Source organism: Gossypium hirsutum, chromosome A08 (genome assembly GCF_007990345.1).
Source record: "Gossypium hirsutum isolate 1008001.06 chromosome A08, Gossypium_hirsutum_v2.1, whole genome shotgun sequence".
NCBI lineage: Eukaryota > Viridiplantae > Streptophyta > Magnoliopsida > Malvales > Malvaceae > Gossypium > Gossypium hirsutum.
The window spans coordinates 113,600,440-113,625,772 of NC_053431.1; the positions used below are offsets into that span (position 1 = coordinate 113,600,440).

General features: G+C 32.2%; 1 protein-coding gene and 1 pseudogene across 1 annotated transcript; both read left to right on the forward strand.

The window, feature by feature from the left end:
• The first annotated feature begins 2,545 nt into the window (after window positions 1-2,545).
• On the forward strand, window positions 2,546-3,609 carry LOC107919137 (expansin-like B1; annotated as a pseudogene).
• Window positions 3,610-23,931: 20,322 nt separating this feature from the next.
• LOC107918654 (expansin-like B1) lies at window positions 23,932-25,333 on the forward strand. Its single transcript, XM_016848238.2, has 4 exons — window positions 23,932-24,158; window positions 24,248-24,354; window positions 24,498-24,809; window positions 24,908-25,333. Exons 1-4 carry the CDS (start codon window positions 24,023-24,025, stop codon window positions 25,103-25,105), a joined length of 753 nt encoding a protein of 250 aa, XP_016703727.2. The 5' UTR covers window positions 23,932-24,022; the 3' UTR covers window positions 25,106-25,333.

A 25,333-nucleotide genomic window follows, 5' to 3' on the forward strand; every position in this document is an offset into this window, starting at 1 on the left:
TCAACCTAGTTACAAGCATGGCCGAACCTCTTCAACCTTTCTTCCTTTCTTTCCTTTGATTTTTCGATCAAGAAGAGCAAAATGAGAACTTTTTTTTCTCTTTTTTTTTTCATCACCCATGCTCCTTATTTTATTATTCCTAACATAAAACACTAACATAAAATGTTTATAATACCTTTTAACCCATAGCATGGCCGGCCACTAGTTCAAATTTTGGGTAATTTGACATGCAAACCCATCATCTTTATAAAATGCATTAATAGGCCACTTACATTTGCCTAGCACATTTCTAAATTTTCTCACATAAGTCCTATTAACTAAATTCACATGCAATCGACTAAATCGAAGCTTAAAACTTTCACACATTCATATTCACATATTCTAGACAATAAATATCACATTCAAATACTTCGGTGACTCGGTTTAGCGGTCCTGAAACCACTTCCCGACTAGGGTCAATTTAGGGCTGTCACACTTCCTGCGTCAGAGATTGGCGAGCCCAAGAGACAAAATGGCGTGGCATTCGCCATTGAGAAGTGATGATCTAGCATAAGATGGTCCCACAAAAGCGATTGTTAGTTAGAGTCAGGTTCCTCTAAATCATAAGTCTAAAATCTTGGAGTTGGTGGTCATAGGCGTCATCTTCTACTATAACTGGCTTATTATGTTTGAGAAGGATCACCTAAAAGTCGAGGATTGAACCCAAGGCAGATCGAGACAATCGGAGACTGGAATCTCTCCATAAGACCCATTTTCAGTATTTTATAGGGATAGGATATTTTTGGTGCTCTCAACGACCGCATCATACACATTATTATTAGGATGTGAATTAGGGCTATTTACATATTGAAAATTTTTTCTTGTCTTTTTCTCTCAAAATATTTTCAAGATTGTGATATTTAATTGGTTTTATTCTTTATTCTTTAGTAATTAAAATATTTTGTTTTAATTATAAATATTAAGATTTGTTGAATATAGAGCTCGTATTTAATAGCTTAGAATATTTATTTTATCAATTAAAATTGTTAAATTCATAACCATTTGTTTAGTTACTAGTGTAATAACCTAAGAAAAATACATATTTAATATATAAATATTTAAAAAATTAAACATAAAATAAAGAATAAATAGAAACTACAATAAAAAATTTTGATTTAATTTCACTCAAATTAACAACGAATTTGAGAAGATGAAGAAATTTGTCAATTACAATCAAATCGGTCTGAAAGGTCATGACAAATGTGGGAATACTTATAAAAATAAATGAATTTATTAAAGCAAGCGAAAATAATAGAATACAAATGCAAAATATGAAATCTGAGGTGCTAATCGTTTTTAGTAACAGTGGGGAAAGAACATTTGGGACTGAGGCAAATTAAAGATGTAATAAGTAATGAGACAATAGAATAGGAAAGAAGAGAAATCAGATCATCAAAAAGAGAAGCAAGTGACCACATCTTATTCTAAAACCCATTATTAGCTTAATTCATATTTTACCATCTTCCTTGTTTTTCTCCGGTATCGTAGCACCCAATGTGCTGCTGACAATTGCCAAATAGAGCTACCTACTCACCCACTTACTAAATAAAAATACAACTCAAATCAAGGAAATGATTGTATGAAACAGTGACGCCACATCATCTGTATCCCTTTCTAATAGTTTTATGCTACATCATTATTTTTATTCTGAATTTCAAGATTTTATCCTGAAAAAAATCAAATCTAAATTAAAATCCTAAAATTCAGGATAAGAATATTGATGTGGCATAAAACTTTTGGAAAGGAATACAAATGACGTGACGTCACTGTTTCATACAATCCTTTCTCCTCAAACCATTATTATTATTATTATTATTTTCGAAAATTCACACCTGTAATCCGATTGCCAAGATTTTGAAAAATAAATATTCAACATCAACTACTTGTACAAACATGAGCCAGCAAAAGAAAACAGAAAGATTAATGATAGCTCTCAGCCCCAGTTTTTGACAGTCATCTCATGGTAATGCTTTAGAAGTTAGCTTTCTGGAGGTGCCTCAGAATATCGACCTTCGCTTTTGTTATTTGTTTATACCAATTCTTAGTACTTGACTCCCTTGAGGCATCAAAATATTTGAGGAAAAACAACTTACAAGAAATAAAGTCTGCATCTCTAGTCTTAAACCAATAGCTTAAACAAATAATTTAGTCCCCGAAGTAACTTACGTGTAAACTTCCAAAATAGACCGGCAGATATAGACACGAGTCTTCCAAAAACTGAAGGGAATGTTCACAAAAGTCATACACAACATTTATTAACATAATACAATAAATACAAATATCCCTTATATTTTCAAATAAGCATGTTAAGGACGGCGTCAATAACAAGGGTCTGCATACCGTACACCGTTTACGATCCTACAACTTCATCCTAATGCAGCATCTTTTCCCTCTGCCTTGCTATAAATATGGGTATTCTTGTTTCTTAGCTTCCCATCTTACCTTAAACCTCATTCATCTTCATTCTAATTTTTAAGTTTTCTTGGTTTCATTGGGTATCAGAAACATGGGGTTCTCGCTCAAACTTCAGTATTACTGTCTTGTGTGTGTCATGTGGTGCTAATACCTGCACTGTGTTACTCAACGACTATTTAGTGAAGTCCAGAGCAACTCACTATGGCAGTTCCGACGGCTTAGGCACTACAAGTATGTACATTTCTCCAATAATACAGAGATACATGTCTATTTTATTACAAAATTTTTGCATATATGAGCTAACAATCACGTGAATCTAGGTGGAGCTTGCGGGTTTGGAGAATACGGAAGAAATATCTCTAGTGGCAATGTCGCTGGGGTTTATAGGCTCTACAAGAATGGAGTTGGCTTTGGTGCTTGCTATCAGGTAAATCTTCAACATTCTAAATTATAATATCGGTATTATGTATATATATATCTTGATCACAAATGTCGTTTCTTGGCGGGTTCTTTTATGTTGCCAATTAATGATGTTTAAATGAAATAACCCCGTTAGGTTAGGTGCACAACAAACCCTCAAATTTGTACTAAGAAAGGGGTGAACGTGGTGGTGACTGACTATGGCCAAGGCGACAACACCGATTTCATCCTCAGCCACCACGCATATGAAGCGATGGCACGACTAGGCACCGCGGATCGTCTGTTTGCTTACGGAGTTGTTGATGTGGAATACCAAAGAGTTCCCTGCTAATACGTTGGTCATAAGATCCAGGTTAAGGTTCATGAATATAGAAGAAAACAAGATTACTTGGCCATTATAATGTTGTACCAAGCTGTTAAAAGTGATATCCTATCCGCTGATATTTGGCAGCAGGTAATCAATCAAAGTGCTCGAACTCTATGCCAACCTTTGATGTTGTATTGCTATTAAATGGAATTGAAAAGTAACTAGTTTTGATGGTAAAATGCAGGGGAAATGGGTAGAAATGAGAAGGTCATTTGGGGCAGTTTTCGACATGCCAAATCCACCATTGGGAGCCATCAGTTTGAGGTTCAAAGTGCAGGACAACGCCGGTATCAAATTGCCAAAGGCTGTTATTCCTCGTTATTGGAAAGCTGGAGTTGCTTATGATACCGATATTCAGCTTCAGTAAACCACAATTCTCAAATATGGTTGCTTTGTTTTTGTTATTACGTCAGTAAGTGTTTGTTTGTTATATATATTTTTTTAAAAAAGTGTGTATTAATTTATAATAAGACAGCAGGCAAAGTGCTCAAACTTTTGCTTTGTGCTGAATAAACCCAAAAGGTTGGGTATTTGTAGTTTCCCTGATATATTTATTTGTGTGTAATCAATAAAGTTCTCTTTTGAGAGGTATTTTCTTTATGTTTTCTTTCTATAAATATGGTTCAACAATCTTCCATAAAATTAAAGAAATTATAAATATTTATAATGTTTGTCGTAACTATTTTTTTGGAAAACGGGTATCAACTTGAAGAAAAACAAAAATGGGAGTCGCCACCAATCTTTTTAGGTGTGATTGGATCACCTTGTAAAAGTGGTTGTTTTTAATAAATGGTTTAATTTATTTAAACAACGATTTTGGTCCACGTAAATCAAGAAAACAAGTTCGGGAGTCGGTTACGCACGAGGAAGGATTAGCACCCTCGCAACGCCCAAAAATTGGTACCTAGTTGATTAATTAGTGTCTTAGTGTCGAAAAAAATGAAAGCTTGAAAGACATTGAAATACGATCCCTCTTCGTAAAAATACTAATTTAAAAATGACCGAATAAATTAAAAAATGTTAAAGACTCCATAATAATAGTAGTAATTATAATGAAAGTAAAAATAATACTAGATATAACAATAGTAATATTAGTAATAAAAATAATAGCTATAAATATATTAACCATGACAATAAAGAATAATAGTAATAATAATAATATAGATAATAATATATATAAAATAATAATAATAGTTAGAGATAAAAGATAATGGAAGTAGTAATAATAATGGTATTAAAACAATATATATATAGATACAAGTATAATAACAATAATGGTAATAAAAAATAAAAAAATAGTAATAATATTTAAAATATATGTATATAAAAACAGTAGTAAAAGGATATGTATATATATAATAATAAAATGACATTAGGATAAAATAAATATAAGTATAAATATGATAATAATAATAATGATAATAATAATAATAATATAGTATAGTAATAATAAAAGTAAAATTAATAGTAAATTGATAATAATAATGTACGTTAATAACAATAATAATATATAAAGGATAGGAAATAATGAATGATAAAAAATGACAATAATATGATAATAAAAATAATGGTGATGGTAATAATGATTATAGTAAGAATATACAATACATAGTATTAGAAGTAAATACATAACACATACATATTAGAAATAATCATAATAATAAAAAACACTATTAATAACTATATAAATATATATACATGACATAGTTTGAAAAACATAAACATAATATGATATGAAAAATAAAAATAAAAATGATATAGTATTAAAGTATATGCATAACAATAAAAATAATATTAAAATATATATACGAGTAATAAAAAATGTATCCGTATTAAAAATATATACATAATAAAAATACAATATTTAAAATATTTACACAGTATATGCATAATAATATTAAAAATAACTATTAATGATATTACATAGATATATACATATGTAAAAAATAAATACATGATAATATTAAAAGTATGTACATAACATAAATATCATACATATAATATCTAAATATATACATACATATATATAGTATTTAAAAAAAGAAATATACATAATATAATATTGATATATAAATATGTGTGGTATGGAACATAATACATATATATTTATAGAGTACATAGGTGACATACAAAAATAAAAACAATAATAGTAAAACTATTAATAATACTATATAATATATATAATATACATATATATAAGTATAACAAAAATATAACAGTAATTAAAATATAATAGCATGAATAAAATTAAAATTAAAGTAAAATAATGAGAAAGAGTAGAAGAGGGACGAAAATCGAAGTAAAAACGAATTTTGGGGTGAATTTCAAAGAAAACAAAAAGAAAAAAAACAAATTGCAGCATGCGCATATCCTAGAAGTACTGAAAACGCAATATTCCCCATCCTAAAAAGCAGTGCGTGGTCGAGGACCAAATTGAAAAACGGGACATATTCCAGGGCCGAATTTAAAGTAGCAATAACTTGATTATAGAGACATGAAAAAGCGGAAGGGCTAAATGTGCAAATAGCCCTTCCGCTAAAAAAAATGCGCGGATCCTCTTTCTAGGCGGGTCGGGTCGTGAGTTCCCTCCCCAAAACGACGTCGTTTTGCGTCTGGGGAGGGAACCCCAAAACGCTGCCGTTTCCTAAGGCTATGAAAGCCAAGTTTTTGGGCTAAATTCATTTCTGCTATCTTCGTTTGAAAAGAAATCAGTTGCTCTCTCTCATTCCCTCTCTCTCGCCCCCTAGCCAGAGTTAAAGTCCGGTGAACAAGCCGCCATATGCCTCGCCGGTCGCTGTCACCGGTCGCCACGCGGTGGCCGGATTTCCGAAGGTACTTTTTATTTTTTTTTATTTTTTTTATGTCCTTATAATATATGGTATGTAGAGGTAAACAAATTCGAAAATAAAATAAAAAGAAAAAATAATAATAAATAGAAAGAAAATAATAATAATGTAATATCACCTTTTGTTTTAGATTTTGATTCTTGATATTTCAACTTTTATTTTCCTGTTTCTTTGGTGTTGTTTGGATCTCTGCTTTCTTTTGTGCTTAGATCTAAAAATTGTCAAATGCTTTTTTTTTGTATTTGCTCCAAAAAAAAAATTTCTTCCTTCCGCTACAATGGTTTTAGTATAGCCTTTTTATAGCCATTTACAAACGGTGGTGAAGGCAAGTGCTATTTGCACTATCAATGCAACTAAGGCAATGAGATTAGGTGATTTAGGGTTTCTTTTTCTTTTTCTTTTTCTTTTTTTTGTTTTGGGTATTGGGCTAATTGGGCTAGGGTTAGGTATTAGGTTTAGGTTTAGTGGGTCATTTGGTTTAATCTGGGCCTGCAAATTGAGCTTATACAATGTTTTTATAGTTATGATTGAAAAGTTATAAATAATCAAAAATTAAAAGGAAAAAAAAATTACATATGATGAATTATATCTCATAGTTATTAAATGTTTATCTTTTAAATGTTAACTAAAATTTGTATTATTTAAATATCTATATAATTAAATATTAATATATATTGTTAAGAGACGTGACTATCTAAATAAACGACTACTTTAATATAATTATGTTGTATGAATAAACATAAAATTAAATATATGTATAATTCAAAATTAAATTCAAAGGACATACTAAAAAAAATTCCAAAATAAAGTTTCATTTAGTTAACCTTCAATCTCTTAATATTCCATTAATTATTCTACAAGAAATTACTATACAAGTTTCTTGTAAAATTGATATTCTTATTATACGGGTTTTTTACTCTAATAATATAAAAAATAAAATAAAATACTAAAATGATATGTTGCTAAGATTAAGTACCAAAATGGTACATTTAGATGGGTGGAGGGTGTCAGATAAGTGGCACCAGTTGTGCCTATCTGATAGGCGACACTGGTGGTGCCTATCTGATAGACGACACACCCAGTGTATTCCCCCTACTCTCCCATCTGGCTCGTATCAGTTTATGTTTTTAAATTTCTTTTTAGGGTTACAATGTTTTTTTCTTTTATTATTATTAATTTATTAGTTTTTTTAGGTTGGTTTTAGTTGGTGTTATCCGAAATTCGAAGTTAATACAATTAATACGGAAATAAGACTTCTTCTGCTTCTGATTGTTGATTCAATGTTGATTCAATGCAATAACAAGATTTTTTTGTTACAACAAACCAGATTGCAGAATCATAGAAAAAATGAGTTATTTGAGTTGAAAATAAAAAATGAGCCCAGCCAGGTACTAACCAGGCCGGTCCGTAGAAATTGGAAATTAATAATAATAAAAGGAAAAAAAACATTGTAATCTACTAACTATTTCTTCTAAGCATGTGGGGACCAAACCAAAAGCCCACCCCCTTTTATACTAGTACTGTGGGAGGGGAAGCTCCAAAAATTCGATTTTTTTTAAAAATTGCAACAGGCTAAAAAACACTGACTTGTCACATCGTTAAAGCCGCTGACGTAGCTGATGTGATGTGACCGGTCAGTCATGATTTTTTATTTTTAATTTTTGGTCTTTATTTTTCTGATTTTTTCAAAGAATAGCTCATAATTTTTATTTTTTTGCGTAAATGACCTTTTTTTTTCTTCCACCACTACAAGAAAATGGTGCTTTAGCAGCGTTTTTACAGAAAACGCCGCAAAGAGTGATTTAGCGGCGTTTGCAAGAAAACGTCGCAAAAAGTTGAGCAGTAGCGGCGTTTTTAGACCAAACGCAGCTAAAAACTTAGCAATTGTGGCGTTTTTGGCCTAAACGCCGCAAAAAGTTGGTCAATAGTGGTGCTTTTGGTTCAAGCGCAACTAAAAGCTGAGCAATTATGGCGTTTTTATCCAAACGCCGCAAAAGGTTGAACTATAATGCCGTTTTTTATCCAAACACCGCGAATATGTATTATTTTTTGCTAAACAACTCCATTTTGTTATCTCCGAAATGCCTTGGTCATTTTTCCAAAATCAGTTCCCCCTTCCTGAAATCAAACTTAATCAACTACTTTTGAATGCCTCGATTTTTATTTTGAATATTATAAAATTGAATCCAATTTAAATAAAACTGTATGTCTCAAATTACAAATCCAACTTGAATTCGAGTGTTTACAATTTCAAATGAATCATATTCAATTAAATCCTAAACCCTTTAATTAATATATATATTTAAGGACATAACTAGGGGATTGAAAGGGTCTGTCCCTTCTAAAATGAAAAATTTTCCATTTAGGCCTTTTGAAATTTTTAAAAATTTTAAAGGTAAAATTGCACATTATCCCTCTAAAAATGGAAAATTTTTTATTTAATCCTTTCAAAATTATAAAAATATATGCTATCAAAATGATGAGATTGCATTTTTACTTATAATTTAGGGTTTAATGTTTAGTATTTTAAGTTTATAGTTTAAGATTTGTTAATTTGGGTTTGGGGTTTGTTATTTTGGGTTTAAGGTTTAGGGTATATGATTTTAGGCTTTAGAGTTTAGGGTTTAATGTTTAGTATTTTAGGTTTAGGGGTTAAAATTTGTTATTTTGAGTTTGGAGTTTAGGGTTTATGGTTTAATATTTTATAGTTAGGGTCTTAATGTTTATGGTCCTAATGGGTTAGGGTATTAGGGTTTAAGGGTTAGGGATTTTGATAAAAATGACAAAAAATAAATTTATTTTAGGGTTTAATTAAGCAATAAGATTCTTTTTTAATAACTTTTGTACCTTGAATATATATTTAGGGTTTGGGGTTTAAGGATTATGATTTTAGAGTTTAAGGTTTGGTTTTCCACAATTATAAAATTTTATATTAGATATATTGTTTTTTGACAAAAACGCCGCCAAAAACATTTTACTTTAGGCTAAACGGCGTTGTTTTAAGTTGTGTCTCTAGTGGAATTAGCAGCGTTTTTGAAAATCGCCACTATAGATCAAGTATTAGAGGCACTTTTTAAAAAAAAGCCACAAAAAATTAAGCAAAACATCGCTGTTTTATTTTTCGCTACAGTGGCATTAGCGGCACTAGCACAAAAACGCCGCAATAGATCGAGAATAAGCAGCTCTTTTTGAAAAACGCCGCTATAGATTGAGAATTAGCGGCGCTTTTTGAAAAACGCCACAAAAAACTTAAGCAAAACGACGTCGCTTCGTTGGCAACGCTACTTACTAAACACCACAATAGGTCGATTATTAGCGGTGGTTGTGGAAAATGCCACAAAAGTTCATTATGTTTACCAAAACGGCGTCGTTTTGATTTCATCTATTTTATCATCACCACTATACCCAAACTCATTATTTTTCCCCCCAGCAAAATGTAAAGCCCCAAAATCTGTTATAATTATTTTTTATTTGTTGTTGTTACACAAATGCATGTCTGCTTCAGTGGTTAAAGGTTTTGGGAAGTGTTGAAGTGGTTCCAAGTTCAAGCCTTGGCTTGGGAAATTTTTGTTTTTTAATGAATAAACCCTTAGCTTTAGTTAGTAGATTTATAAATAAATCTTGTTAAAAATATGTCAAAATGGGCTTGCTGGTCTGGTGGATAAATAGAGTGTAAGTGACTAAGAGATTAGGGGTTCGAATCTCTGTGCGATCAAATGGGATTTATTTTTACGATAGTTTTCTCTGTTTTCCAAGGCTACTATTCATCTTTTTGCTCTTTTCCTGACCGATTATTGCTAGGTCCGTTTTGTTATAGTTCTTTTATGCCCTTCGGCTTTGCCCTTTCCCACGACAAGCGTTCCCTTCTCCTCTCTTATCGATTCTTTTCTTCTTCTGCTTCCCTTTTTGTGCCGTCCCTATTTGTTTTCGTGGCTTCTGTTCTTTGCATTTCTGCCATCTTCCAAATTGTTGTGGCTTTGACCCCTTCTCTTTTTGGTTTTATTTTTCAATTGTCCCTTTCTCATTACGCGGTTATGCGCTTTTGGTAAGCGTGTAATTCGTTTTGGTTCAAACTGTTTATGTGAATAACTATTAGTAGGGGTTTCGAATGGAATGCATGTAATAACTGAGGAGCTAGTGATCACTCTTTATCAACGGTTTATGAGTGTAAGGCCTCGGTTGTTCAAGCAGGGTAAGTGGCTGTCGATATTTTGGTCAAGTGTTTTGAAGAGGGGTTGTTTTAATTCGATTGATATGCAATTAATTATGTGTCATGGTTCTGAATTAACTGCGATTTAGGATTGATTGTGGGGTTATTTGTCGATTACAGATGTTGATAGTTTTGGGTGCGATTTTGTGTTGGAAACAAACAAGGTGTTTAAACACTACCCTCAATCGTAAATCGAAAAAAAGCCGAAAAGTGTGAATAGTCGACACCATACGGGCGTGTAGCTACCCGTGTCGTAGCCCGTGTGACTAAACATGGGCGTATGGTCGACGAGGCCGACCATGTGCTAATTCATGGGTTGGGCCGTATTGGGCTGAATTGGGTCGTGTGCGCCCCACACGGATGAACCACACGGATGTGTGGAAATTATTGGGCCAGGTTGTGAAATCCACACGGCCAAGGCCATTTTGGGCCGTGTAGGCCGCATGGGCGTGTGGGCTCACATGGGCCTGCAATATGGGCCGTGGGCCTATTTTTACTATTTGACTGCTAAGGTTGCACGGGTCGCCCGAGATGACTGTGAACCTACTGTTGGGTCGGTAAGCTTACCTAGACCCCATAATTGATTGAATGACTGTTATGCCCCTATGTGATGTATGGATCTATATTCATGTATGACTATATTTTAGCATGGTATTTTTAGTTGTATTGAGTACATGTATAATATTATGATATAACATGACATGTTTGCATGATGCATTGCATGGGGATGGGTATATTATGATTGGAGGAAGTGTACTGTACTAGTACCTTTGCTGCATATCACTGACAGCTTTAAGCCGATTATATTACTGGCAGCTTAGCTGTAAATTACTGTTTAGTGCCGCAACCGGTACTACTTAGAGTCTAGGGATGGATAGGTTGATTATATCCCTATATAGAGTGTAAGGTTGGATGGAGATGGAGTGTAAAGGCTGGTTGGGTAGAATTTCCTGATTGCATATCTGAACTGTTACTGTTACTGAGATGGGCTTAGGCACAAACTGTTATTGATATTGTAATAGGCTGAGGCCCTAACTGAAACTGAACCGTTACTGAAATGGGCTTAGCCCAAATTGTATTTGCTCTCTGTCTGGTTGTTTTATATGGGACACACTGAATTTTTGTAAACTCACCCCTCTATTTTATCTATACAGGTAATCCCCAAACATAGACGGATTGGTGCTGCAGAGGACTCGACGGTGGCCACACGACTTATTTCGTTCTATTTTAGTAATTAATTATAAATTTGGTCTTATTTTGGGGTATTTACTGTAATAATGGCCTCTTAAATTTTCATGGATAATTTGCGATTTCTATTGTTTGGATTTATATATGCTAGCAGTAGGGATAATCGAGTTTTCAAAAATCAAATTATTTTAACAAATTGCACACGAATATGCAAACTATTTTAAAAGCTTCCGCGAAAAGAGACGTTTTGAAAATTAATAACGTTCTGAAAGTAAAAAAAAATTTGATAATGATTCACGTTTTGAAAATGAATGACACATCTTAGAAACAATGAAAGGTGATAAAAAGAGGACTAATAGAAAATAGGGTTTTACTTTAATAACGACTTGTTTTATGAAAAACACTCTAATGTGACATCGCCAGATTCCCAAATCCAAAAATTCCCCCAATTCAAAATCCCCAAATTTGTTTCTCAAAATCCCCAAATCAAAATCCCTTTTTATTTTTGCGAAGTCATTTATGAAATTGGATAGATGGGGTTATGAAGTTAAAACCTCTTTCGCTTCTTGCATATCTGTAATCAATGCTTACTATCACTAAGTATTACTCTTCTCCATCTTTTATTGTCTGTTTTGTTTGTTTGAATTGGTAATTCTTTGTTTTGGAGAAGATCATTGGTTCTAGTTTGTAAGAGTTTTTTGTTGCAGGTGCTTTCCATGCTCGTTTCTTCTTCATATCTGGAAAATATTACTATCTAAACAATCATATATATATATGGTTTTTATGTAATAAGCAGTGACAACACCAGCTGAATCTTTATCAGGTAGCTTCATCCTCATATTAAAAAACCCAGTACCATAACTCAGCTTCGAACCAAACTCAGCTCCTGTAACTTTCAACAAGTTAAAAAGCATGCAAAATTGGTATAGTGGAAAATAAAAAAATGATAATATTATTTAGTGAGAGAAGAAAGTAAATAACCCGAAGACTTATCCATTGAGAGTTGAATTTCAGTGTCTTGATTTAAAGATAAAACATGATCATTTCCCCATGTAATTACTTAGTTTTCATCGAATTTAACAGTGTTGTAATCTGCAAATCCTACCCTAATGAAGAAGAAAAATATTGAGAGCAAAGCTAATATGGAAAAATGGTACTGCATTTTTCCTGTGTTTGTTGTGTTCATTGATGATTGGTGAGTGTTTATATAGATTTTATTTGGTGGTGACATATCAATTATTCTAGGACTTTCTGATGCTATTGAGGTTTGTGTGACTTTTGACATTGGATTATCCTTACTACTTTAGTTTGTTCTTTTGTACTGTATCAATCAACTTTGCCAATTCTTCTTATTGTCTTTATTTTTGCATCATTGTTCTAAAAATAGAACTTTTGCTTTAAATATTAGATGGTTATGCCAGTTGTTCAATTGTCTTCTTTTTTGGTTGTTCTATTGTTCATTCTGTTATGCCAGTTGTTCTTGCAGTTTATCATGGTATGGAGTAACTTGTTATCACCTTGGATTTGCAATTGCAACTCAAATTCGTATTTCACTTTCATGCTTTGGCATCTAATTGTTTATTTAGAGTTTGTAAATTTTTATCTCTTTAAAGTAATACAGCATTAGTAAATAATAATTTGTTTCAATTATTTTAGGACATTTGGACTTGATTTTCTTTGTATAAATAAACTAAATCGGTTGTAATCAAAAAGCATATATGTCATTTTTTATGTTTGATTTTACCTAATGCATGATAGTGATTATGATAAGATATTTTCTTGGGTTGTATATTTGATCTGGAACTTAATATATTTGTTAATATTGACATTTGGTCAAGAATTCTAGGTTTACGTCTGCTGCATCGCCTTCAGTAGTCCTCCGCATCGTCGTCAGCAGCCCCCTGCTACATCTCCGTCAGCATACCTCTGTTGCTTCTTCAGTTTTCTGCCATCTAGTTTTCTATTATCTGCCATCTAGCTTGCTTAGCTTCAATCCACATTGACTCAGGAAAGACAGTTTTCTATAATTATTTAAGTTCTTTTTCTATACTTAGGAAAGGCTTTGATCCTCCATTGTGGTAATAGCGATGACCATGACTTCCTCCTTTCTTCTTAGATAGTGCAGCAGCATACCTGCTCTGCCTCCAATGCTTGCCTCTTCTAGTAATGCATGTTTCAATACTTGAATACCATACAAAAATGCAATTAAAATCGTAAATGTGAGACTTCTGAAGTTGGTGTTTATATGGTATAATTATATTATACTTTATCTGTAAAAAAATTATACTTTATCTTATCAAACACATGTTTCTGCTATTTTTTACAAAATGGTGATTGATTGGTTAACCATTATGGTTGTATCAAATTTTTATGTTGTAATTATATTATACTTTATCAGTTAAAAAATTATATACAATTTTTTATAATTATTTATATAACTCTTAATAAATGTTCATTTTAGTTTATAAATTTTCAAGTTTATTTCTGTACATTTTGAACTTATGCATTTTTTTTTCTTTTTTGCAATCAATTAGTTGCACCATTTGAACTTGTAATTTTGCTATTTAAATATTAACATGATTTTTCAATATTTTGACTAAAAAATATTAATTTATTATATGATTAAATACTATCTTTTTGACTAAAAGTATATATTTAATACTAATTAATTTTTTATATTAATAATGTTTGGTTTTAATATTTAATATTTTTAAATGTTTTTAAAACTTATAAATATTTTTATCAATACAATAATATTGATCATTATTTAAATTTATTTTAATATAAAAATCAAATTACTATTCTTTTTTTCCAAAAAATAATTTAAAAACTTTTTAAAATGAAAAATTACTTTTTGTTACTCATCAAATTATAACCCATTATTATCCTAAATAAAGAAAAAAATTATCTTCTATGATGGATTTAACGTGCAAGTATTTTTTTTAAGTATTTAAAGAATAAAAGATAACTTTGGTATAAATGACTTATATGTTGTATGTTGGCATTATATTGTGTCTCAATTCATATAATACTCTTGTATACTTGGTTGTGTATTTAATGAAATTGCATTGCTTGGTTGTCAACTTACATAAACATTCAAAGAATAAAAAAAAAACTTTGGATCTTAACTTAATAACTTATATATATCATATCATGACTTACATAACTCACATAACATACATAACTTAATAACTCACATAACTTACATAACTTACATAATAAATAAATATATATCATATCATAACTTACAGAACTTAATTATACTTATAAATAAACAACTTACCCGTGTAATTTATTGTTAACTTTAGACTTCAAAAACTACAAAATGGATAAGACTTGGATGAATTTGTCAAGAGCAAGCAACGACTATCGAAATGGAGTACAAACTTTTCTAAATTTTTCATTTCAAAATGCAAGCCAAAAGAATATAATTCTTTGCTTGTGTAATAAGTGTGGCAACATCAATTGGCATTTTCGTGAAGTTATCTACGAACATCTAATTGTTGATGGCTTTATTCGAGGGTATAAACAAACGGATTTTCCATGGAGAGTGTATACCTAGTAGAACCTCTTCAACGGTTAATCCGGCTTAACCTCATAGTACTTACCATCAGTCTGTTAGAGAAGATGACATACAAGGTATGTTACGGGATGCATTTAATATGCGCAGTCATGGTTTGCAATCGTTTCCACCTAACTTTATTGCATCCTATGATTGTAATCTTGGTGGAAATGCTTTTACCGAAACGGGAAGAAGTGTACCTGATGAAGAGCCAAATAGAAAAGCGGTGAAGTTCTACACGTTACTTAATGAATGAATGAAGAACTTTATGAGGGATCAAAATTTTCAAGAATGTACTTCTTCATTTGTCTTTTTCACTTAAAATTTTGGGAGGGTAGACCGGAGGCTCTTTGACAATGCTGTTAGATTTTTTGAAAGATATGTTTCCGTTTGCAAAAATCCCTCATTCATGTAAAGATATGAAGAAACTAATAAAAGATTTAGGCCTTGGGTACAACAAAATTCATAGTTACCCAAATGACTGCATGTTGTATTGGGGTGATCGAAAAAACCAATAGTCTTGTCATGTTTGCGGTAAATCTCGTTGGATGAATAGAAATACAGAAGATGTGAATGAGGATAAATATGAGGCTCAGTTAAGAAAAAGCCAATAAAGATTTTATGATATTTTCCGCTAATACCAAGGCTTCAAAGGCTTTTCATGTCGTCAAAGACAGCTGAGTCTATGATGTGGCATTATGATCAACAAACAGATGATGGATTATTAAGGCATCCTGCAGATTCTTTAGCTTGGAAATCATTGACAGTAAATTTTGAAGCTTTGCAAGTGATCCTCGGAGTGTGAGGCTTGGGCTAGTATCTGATGGATTTAATCCTTATAAAATCATGAGCACTTCATATAGTACTTAGTCTGTAGTGCTTGTTCCTTACAATTTACCTCCATGGATTTTCATGAAGCAATCTTCTTTTATCTTATCTATGATTATCCCTGGAGAGAAAGGTCCTGGAAATGATATTGACATTTATTTGCAGCCATTTATTGAAGAGTAAAAATAGTTATGGGCGGGTGTTAAGACATATGATGTATTGAGAAATGAGAACTTTTATTTACGTGCAGTTTTGTTGTGGACTATTAATGATTTTCTGGCTTATGCTGATTTATCTGGTTGGAGTACCAAAGGACGTTATGCTTGTCCTTGTTGTGTTGCACAAATATGTTCAAAGTGGTTATATAATGGGAAGAAGTTTTCTTATATAGGGCATCATCGGTGGTTAGCTGAAAATCATAGATTTAGATTTCAGAGGACTCTATTTGACTTTACTGAAGAGTTCAAAGAAGCTCTTGAGTAGATCATTGGATCTAAAATCTTGTTCATGTTGAAAGATATCAATTTCAGTTTGGAAAAATGAATCAACCACCCAACACGCAAACAAAGAGAAGATCGAGGGATGAATCTGATGATGAAGAAGATGATTCTAATGATGCAGACTTGTGGAAAAAAAGAAGTATTTTTTTGAATTGCCTTATTGGGAGCATCACATTTTACGACACAATCTTGATGTCATGCATATTGAGAAGAATGTTTGCGAGAACATCATTGGGACAATTTTGAATGTCAATGGAAAATCGAAAGACAATCTTCAGAGTCGACTTGATTTAGTTGACATGGAAATTCAGCGTGATCTTTATCCCCAAGTACTTCCGAATGGGAAATATCAGTTGCCACCTTCTATTTTTGCAATGTCAAAGAAAGAGAAAGAAGTGTTCTGCATGGTGTTGAAGGATATGAAGGTCCCAGATGCGTATGCATCAAATATATCTCGATGTGTAAATCTTAAAGATCGAAAACTATATTCCTTAAAATCACATGATTATCACATCTTGATGCAAGATTTACTTCCAGTTGCTTTACGGTGTTGTATGTCAAAAAAGGTGACGTCTTGTATAATTGAACTATCCAATATAATGAAAACTATTTGTGGCAAATTTTTGAATATTAAAGAACTTGAGAAAGTACAAGATTAAGCCGCTTTGACTTTATGCAATTTGGAAAAGATCTTTCCACCTTCCTTCACTACTATGGTGCACTTGCTAATCCATCTCCCTCATGAAGCAATATACTTGGTGGACCAATTTTCTATCGATGGATGTATCTTATAGAAAGGTGCTAATTTATTTGTAAAGTATTCATTCATTCACCTCTATACCTTTAGTTACAACTTTTGATAATGTTGTATATCGTGTTTAAGCTTCTATGCAAATTGAAGTCTTATTATCGTAATAAGCGTTATTCAGAAGGATCAAATGCTGAAGTTTACTTGGCAAATGAGTGTATGACTTTCTGTTTTTGATATTTAGAAGATGTTGAAACAAGACTGAATAGACCAAGTAGAAATGTTGGGCTTACTGATCATAACTTGGCCGAAACTTATTTATTTCAAAGTTATGGAGAACCAATCGGTAAAGTTGAAATTGCAGAATTAGATGATAGATCTTAGGTACAAGCAGATCGATATGTTCTTTTGCACCACGATTCAATTGAACCATTACGCAAGTAAGTTCTAGAATTTGATAAATATTCATCTTTTTTATTTGTTTATCTTCTAACCAATTAAACCTCTTTTTAATATAGTGATTACAAACAAATCTTGAGATCTCATTCACGTTCCCGAAGATTACAACATCGAGAGATTAATAAGTTATTCACAAAATATTTTCATGAATGGTTAAACCAAACGGTATGCAACTGAAGCTTTCATTGACAAATAATAATGTTTTCTCATAACAATTATAATTACTCAATTTACTTTCGATTCAATAGGTTTAGAGTGGAAAGGACGTTAATGACGAAGCTAAATGGCTTTCCCAAGGTCCGAATAGAGTAGTAAAAAGATATAATGCCTTCCTCATCAATGGATTCAGATTTCATACAAAATATCATGAGAGATTGAGGAGAACTCAAAATTGTAGAATAGTTGTTAATTCTTCAATTACAAGTTATGCTAGTGCTAGGGACAGTAATCCTGTTGAGGGAAACGTAAAGTGTTATGGATTTCTTACTGACATTATTGAGTTTGATTACTATGACAAATGAAAAGTTATCTTATTTCGATGTGATTGGGCTGATGTTAATACTACTCGAGGAATTAAAAATGATCAATTTGGTTTTACAATGGTGAACTTCTCTCGATTGATTCACACTATACAACAATTGATAGACGAGCCGTATGTATTTTCTTCTCAAGTGAAACAAGTTTTTTTACTCGAAAGATCCAACTGATGAGGGTTAGTACGTTGTACTCCGAAACACCCCTAGATACTTGTTTGACATGGGTAATAGAAGTAGAGATGACATTGTCGAAAGATCAGAAACTTTTCCTTTTCCAGAACAAAACTTAAATGAAAATATCCTTAGTACTAGTACACAATTTCAATGGGTTCACTAGGATGTGGATAAAGATATTTACGAATTATGATGTAGTAAGATTTTACGATTTTTTAATTATATGTAATATTATAATTTAAATCTTTGTCTTGTTAAATATTTCAACTATTTTATATGTACTATTCTTGTTGTAATTAGTTACTAAAATTTCAACTATTTTATGTGTATTGCAGAAAAAATGCCTAGAAGAAGATTGCAAGATCTAAGAATTGTTCAGAATACTCCAAATTCGGAAGAAACAAATAGTGAACAACAGACTGCTATTGGATCTTCGAATGTTCCGAATACACCTGACAAACCTGCAGAAATTCAAAGTAATGTTAACTTTAATTTACATGCATGTTGAATTTTATTATTGATTTCTTTTTCAAATTCTTATATTATAATATACCATTTTTCAGCTGAAAGTGATAGGACGTGCAAAGCTCAAGGACGTACGCTACTAAAAGATTTATACGAGTTAAATCCTGACGAGCGTGTCAAAGTATCTAGAAACAGTCATGGTCAACCTGTTGGATTAGAAGCTCGACTTTTGGCAGGATATTTGGGCATTATAGCATGAAATGCCAAAATGTTGCCTATCAACTACAAGTCATGGCATCAAATGTCTGATAGTAACAAAAATCAAGCTCTTGATAATATTAAGGTAACAAAACGTGAATGTAATTTATAATACTTTGGTTTAAGTTTCATTTATATTTACTTTCTAAACTTGTGTTTTTTTAGGAGAGATTTGCTTTAGAGGTCTCGGATAATTATGTCAAGAAGGCATTGGGAAAAAAATGGAGAGACCATAAAAACACTTTAAAGAAAGAATGTTTTAAGAAAAATATAAGCCTCGAAGAGAAATTGCGAAATGTCCCGCCGGGAATGCTAAGGTACCAATAGGAAGATTCGGTTAGATTCTGGAATTCAAAGAAAGGAGAGGTATTACGTACTTCCAAACTCTTATAATTATTTCGGTTTATAGTATTACTACATAAGTAATAATAATTTCATAATGTAGGATCGTGAGCGAGTTGGAACAACAAGCAGGCAAAAACAAAAATTCACGCACACAGTAGGGTCGAAAAGTTTTGCTTATGTAACTGAGGCCGAGGTATTTTGAATTTATTAATTGTGTCAAATATTAATTACTTTCTATTAAATTATATTTTTACTACTATATTGTAGGAACTCTCGTTTGGTCAAAAAGTTGGACGCCTTCAGCTTTTTGACATTACACATAGGAAGAAAGATGGATCTCTTATGACTTCTGAAGTTGGAGAAATTATGGTATATTTACTTAATAAAATTTGATTTATTTTAAATATTTATAATGTTTAATTATAATGGTTTAATTCATCGTTAGTAGTTCTAAATAATGTTAAAAGTTATGTTGCATTTGTTTTTATTATATATTTCGTTTCTAACTCTTTGATTGATTTATTAGGAGAAACTAAAGGATAAAAAGGCGAAGTATGAAGTGGTTACTTCGAGTGATAGTTCTGTTAATCTTGACGACATTGATAACAGAATTATTACTGAAGTTTTGGGTCCTGAAAGGTATGGTCGGGTTCGATTTCAAGGATTTGATGTTAACCTAACCCAATATTTTGGATCTAGTTCGCAACAATACATTCCTTCGGGGAGTTAGGCTCAAGCTAAAGTTCTGAGGCTAAAAGACCAGATGGCTCAGATACAAGCGGGGGCAGCATTGAGAGAAGCTGAGGTTCAAAGAAAATATGAAGAACTCCAGCTACAACTTAAAGCGGAGGCAGCAGCGAGGGAAGTAGAGCAGAGCAGAAAGTACGACGCACTCTAGCTACAGCTTCAGAATATGATGAAGATGTTTCAATAGTCGTAAAATTTACCATCTTAGACATTTGTTTTCTTATTGTAAGAATACTTTTAACATTGTAACTTTTAACATTATTGTAAGAATATTTTGAATTATACTTCATTTATTAATTTATATCATATATCTTTCGTTGAATTTGAAGTATCATTTAGATTTACTGTTTTCGGTTGGATTTCATGCTACAGGAAGGGTTGTATATGGTTGAAAATGGGATGTTGAAAATCTGCCAAAGTTAGTGGCATTTTTTCTTAAAAACGCCGCTAAAGAACGGTACTTTTAGCGGTGCTTGTGATAAAAGCGCCGCTAAAGGTACTGTTTTTTAGTGGTGTTTGTGAAAAAACACCACTAAAAGTCATGCTCTATAGCGGAGTTTGTTTGTAAAACTCTGCTAATGGTCATGTTCGTTAGCGGTGTTTGTGATAAAAGCACCGCTAAAGATCATGTTCTATAGCGGCGATTATGGAAAAAGCGTCACTAAAGGTCATGTTCTTTAGCGGTATTTTTTCACATAAACGCCGAAAACTTTAGCGGCATTGTCTATAGCGGCGTTTTTCGCAATACTTGTAAAAACGTCGCGAATAGTCGCAAATAGTTTTAGAAGCACCGCTATAGGCATAAAAAAACGCCGCTAAAAGTCTGTTTTACTACAGTGCACCTTACTCCCTCTTCCACTTTCTTTTAAAAATCACTAAAAACCTTAACCCTAAATCTTGATTTATTTTTAAAAATCACTAAAACCCTTAACCCTAGATTATTGTAGCAGAACCCTAACCCTAAAAACCCTAAAGAAATTTAAAAAAATAAACTGATACGAGCCAGATGGGAGAGTAGGGGGGAATACACTGGGTGTGCCGCCTATCAGATAGGCACAACTGATGCCGCCTATTTGACACCCTCCACCCATCTAAATATACCATTTTTGTATTTAATCTTAGGAACATACCATTTTGGTATTTTTTTATATTATTAAGGTAAAAAACCTTATTATACATTATTTAAAGTGCGTTTGATAAATTAAAAAATTAATTGTTGAAAAGTAACTATTTGAATGTAGCTATATTTTATAAATAAATATAAAAATTTATATATAAAACTCAAAATTTTATTCAAAAGTCATACTAAAAAAATTATAGTATTAGTAAATCTCCTTAGAAGTGATGTGTATGTGTAATTTGTGTGTAATTAATAAAAAATTCAGTCTAACTAAAATTTAAATTTTGTGATTTTCTTTCTCTCTAATAATAATAATAATAATAAAATACTCTTTGAAGAGATATTTTTCTTATATTTCTTTGTGCAAAGTTCTTTAAAATTAAAGAAATTATAACAATAAATTTAATGTGTTTTCTAAAATATTTAAAATGTCTATAGTGATTCCATTATAAGTGATAGTTTTATTTTTTAATTTAAAAATTTTTATATTTTAATTATTGGTTACCCTTTGAATTTAATAATTTAGGACGCGCAGACAAATCTTATAAGTAGTAATTAATACAATAAATATCATACTAAATCAAAATCCAAAATATTATAAAAATAGGCATTGATTATTGATTTGTCCAGTGTTTTTTGCATTGCCTTTGTGATTAGTGTTCGAGAATCTCCTTTCACATGCATCATGGTGAACCCCATGTCCTTGGTAAAATTGAAGACAGGCCAATGCTTCAGCCATGAAAACAGTTGGTCAGCCAAGGGGTTGTAGGGTCCGGGACCTCTAAAATAATTTTTTTATTTAAATATTGTATAATTTATAAAATTTTAAATTAGTAAAAATAAAATTATATTTTATTCTTCTTAATAAAAATTTAATTTAATTATTTAAAAAATATAAAATATAAAATATAAAATAATAAAATAGTAAAATTATATTTTTACCATTATAAAAATATACAATTTAATTTTAACCCCTAACAAATTTTCTGACTATATCACTACATGAAAGCATTATAGATGTGAGTATTAATCTCCACCCCTCATGTCCTTCCCTGTCTCTTATTACAAAACCTGATCTGGATTTTTTCCAGGTTCCCTTTGAACGCTGCATCGAAGTTAACTTTTACCACCGTAAGAGCTGGAAGAGATTATCGCATCACATTGATTATCCCCATAACAAGTAATTTAGTTCCCAGTTCATCAAGTGGATCTTTGTGAGTAGCTTGTATGTAGACTGAATAGTGTTCTCCATAACATGTTTATTTCGAGAATTCCGTAGGACCATGTAATCACCACTATGCTTCTGTTAATAGTTGAACTGCTTCCTATTACATATTCGAACCAGTCCCAAAATCTTGCTTCTTGTATGTTCCCTAGCCAATGTATTGAAAACCAGTTCCACACTACTTGTGCGGGGCCACTCTTCTGTTGTATAGGTTAACATAGGTTGGGATGTAATTTAGTAGTAGGCACCAAATTGTAATCTTAATTTTCCCCGGTAGTTGTAAATTCCAGAGCTTGTTGTAAATTTGTTTATGAGCCCCAGCATCATCAACCCCCATCGAATCCTCCAAGAGAAGCTTATAGTCGCTCCGAATCAAGTAATCAGCAGAGTTTTCAGCTTGCCACACTATCGAATCATCCCGTATATTCTTAGACTGATGAATTTTATGTATCAGAAACATCAATTAAATTATTATGTATTATTATATATAATATTATTTATTAATTATTTAGATATATAAAATCTTTTAATCTTAAATTTATAACATTTTGAAATAAATATACTAAGATTTATTTTGCTAAAATAGAATTGCTTTATAAATCTTGTTTTTTAGGGAATATAGATATGGTTAATTCGTAGATAAATCTAATTATAATGAAAACCTGTCATTCTAAAGTCCTTGATTAGCAAAATTAATATCTTACTTGTTTTTCTCTGGTATTTACAACCCAATGTGCTGACAATCGACTAATGGAAGAACGGGAAGATGAGGTACCTACCCACCTCCACTTAACAAATAAAAATACTACTTAATTCCTTTTTTTTATTATCCACAATTATCCTATTGGAAATTCACGCTTGTAATCTTGTTTCCTACATATACCTTCACATTTATTCAAACGTGCCAAGACTTTGGAAAAAATAATCAGTCAACATCAATTTGTTCTACAAAGTACAACAAACCCAAGAGAACAGAAAATCAGTGAGTGCTCTCGCCCCTAATGTTTCAAGTCTTTAACTTCAAATTCTCCACCTCTAAGTGACAGTGTTCAGTGATCTTAGCTGCTTGCTTACTGGTTTCACAGTCATGGTAGTGCCTTACAAGATAGCTTTTTTGGTTTAGTCCCAAAACCAAGTCATGCGTAAACTTACAAAATGAACCTGCAGATACAGACACGAATCTTCCAAAAAGCGAAGGGAATGTTCAAAAAAGTTAGGCAGAAGATTTGTTAATATAATACATATCCTAACTTCAAATAAGGGTCTTAAAAGGGGGGGGGGTCAATAACGGGGTCTACATAAGGTACATGCATTTACAATTTACACATCATTCATCTTAATCCAACAAGCCTTAAAAACCCATTTGGACTTTGGCCTAACTACTGCTAAGTAGTGGACGGAAAAAGGTATTTGCAATTTGCTCAACAGCAGCCTCTTTCCCCTCTGCTTTGCTATAAAGATGGGATATTTGGTTGCTTAGCTTGCCATCTTATCTCAAACCTTATTCAGCTTCACTCTACTTTTAAGTTCTTTTCTTTTCTTGGTTTCGTTTTGTAGGAAAAAAAAAAACATGGGGTTCTCACTGAAACTTCAGTATTGCCTAGTGTCTGTCATGGTGCTATTACCTGCAGTGTGTTACTCTCAGGACTATTTCGTCAAGTCCAGAGCAACTTACTATGGCAGTCCTGACTGCTTAGGCACTCCAAGTACATACATTTCTCCTATAATTCATATATGCTTGTTTGTTTTGTCATTAAATATTTGCATATATGAGCTAATAATCACGTGAATCTAGGTGGAGCTTGCGGATTTGGAGAATATGGAAAAAGTGTCAATGATGCCAATGTCGCCGGGGTTTCCAGGCTCTACAAGAATGGAACTGCCTGCGGTGCTTGTTATCAGGTAAATCTTCAACAACCTTAAATTACATGTACGTATGATTAATTATAGCTTTGGGACTAATCAAATTATAAACAAGTGGATTGTTATTTTATGTTGCTAACTAGTGGCACTTTGGTATTTGTTTAATGAAATAACTATGTCAGGTTAGGTGCACTAATCCTCAAATATGTGCTGATAATGGGGTGAACATAGTGGTGACCGACTATGGCGAAGGCGACAACACCGATTTCATCCTTAGTCCCCGCGCATATGCAAGGATGGCGCGACCAGACACCGCGGCACATCTGTTTGCTTACGGCGTTGTTGATGTAGAGTACCAAAGAATCCCCTGCCAATACGGTGGTTACAAGACCCAGGTTAAGGTTCATGAGCATAGCAAATACCCAAATTACTTGGCCATTGTAGTGTTATACCAAGCTGGTAAAAGTGAAATCCTATCCGTCGATATTTGGCAGGTAATCAAAGTGCTTTAACTTTATGCCAACCCTTGATGTTTACATTGCTATTAAAAGGAGTTGACGTATTTAGTTTTGATGGTGATATAAATATGCAGGAGGATTGTAAAGAATGGATAGGAATGAGGAGGGCATATGGGGCCGTTTTCGACATGGCAAATCTGCCATCGGGAGACATCAGTTTGAGGTTCCAAGTGCGGGGCAGCGCCGGATTGACATGGGTGCAGGCACCGAATGTCATTCCTAAGTACTGGAAAGCTGGAGTTGCTTATGAAACGGACATTCAGCTTTATTAAAAAACCTCAGACTAGCACTAAGTGGATTACTTTCTCAATTATAGTTGGTTTGTTATTGTTATCATGTCATTAAGTGTTTGTTTATTATAGGACAGCAAAGTGCTCAAACTTGGCCTTATGCTGAATGAACAAAATAAAAAAGAGTTGGGTATTTGTAGTTTTGCAAGATATTTGGGTATTGATTATAATGATCAATAAAGTTGCTCCTTAAAAGAGATATTTTCCTTA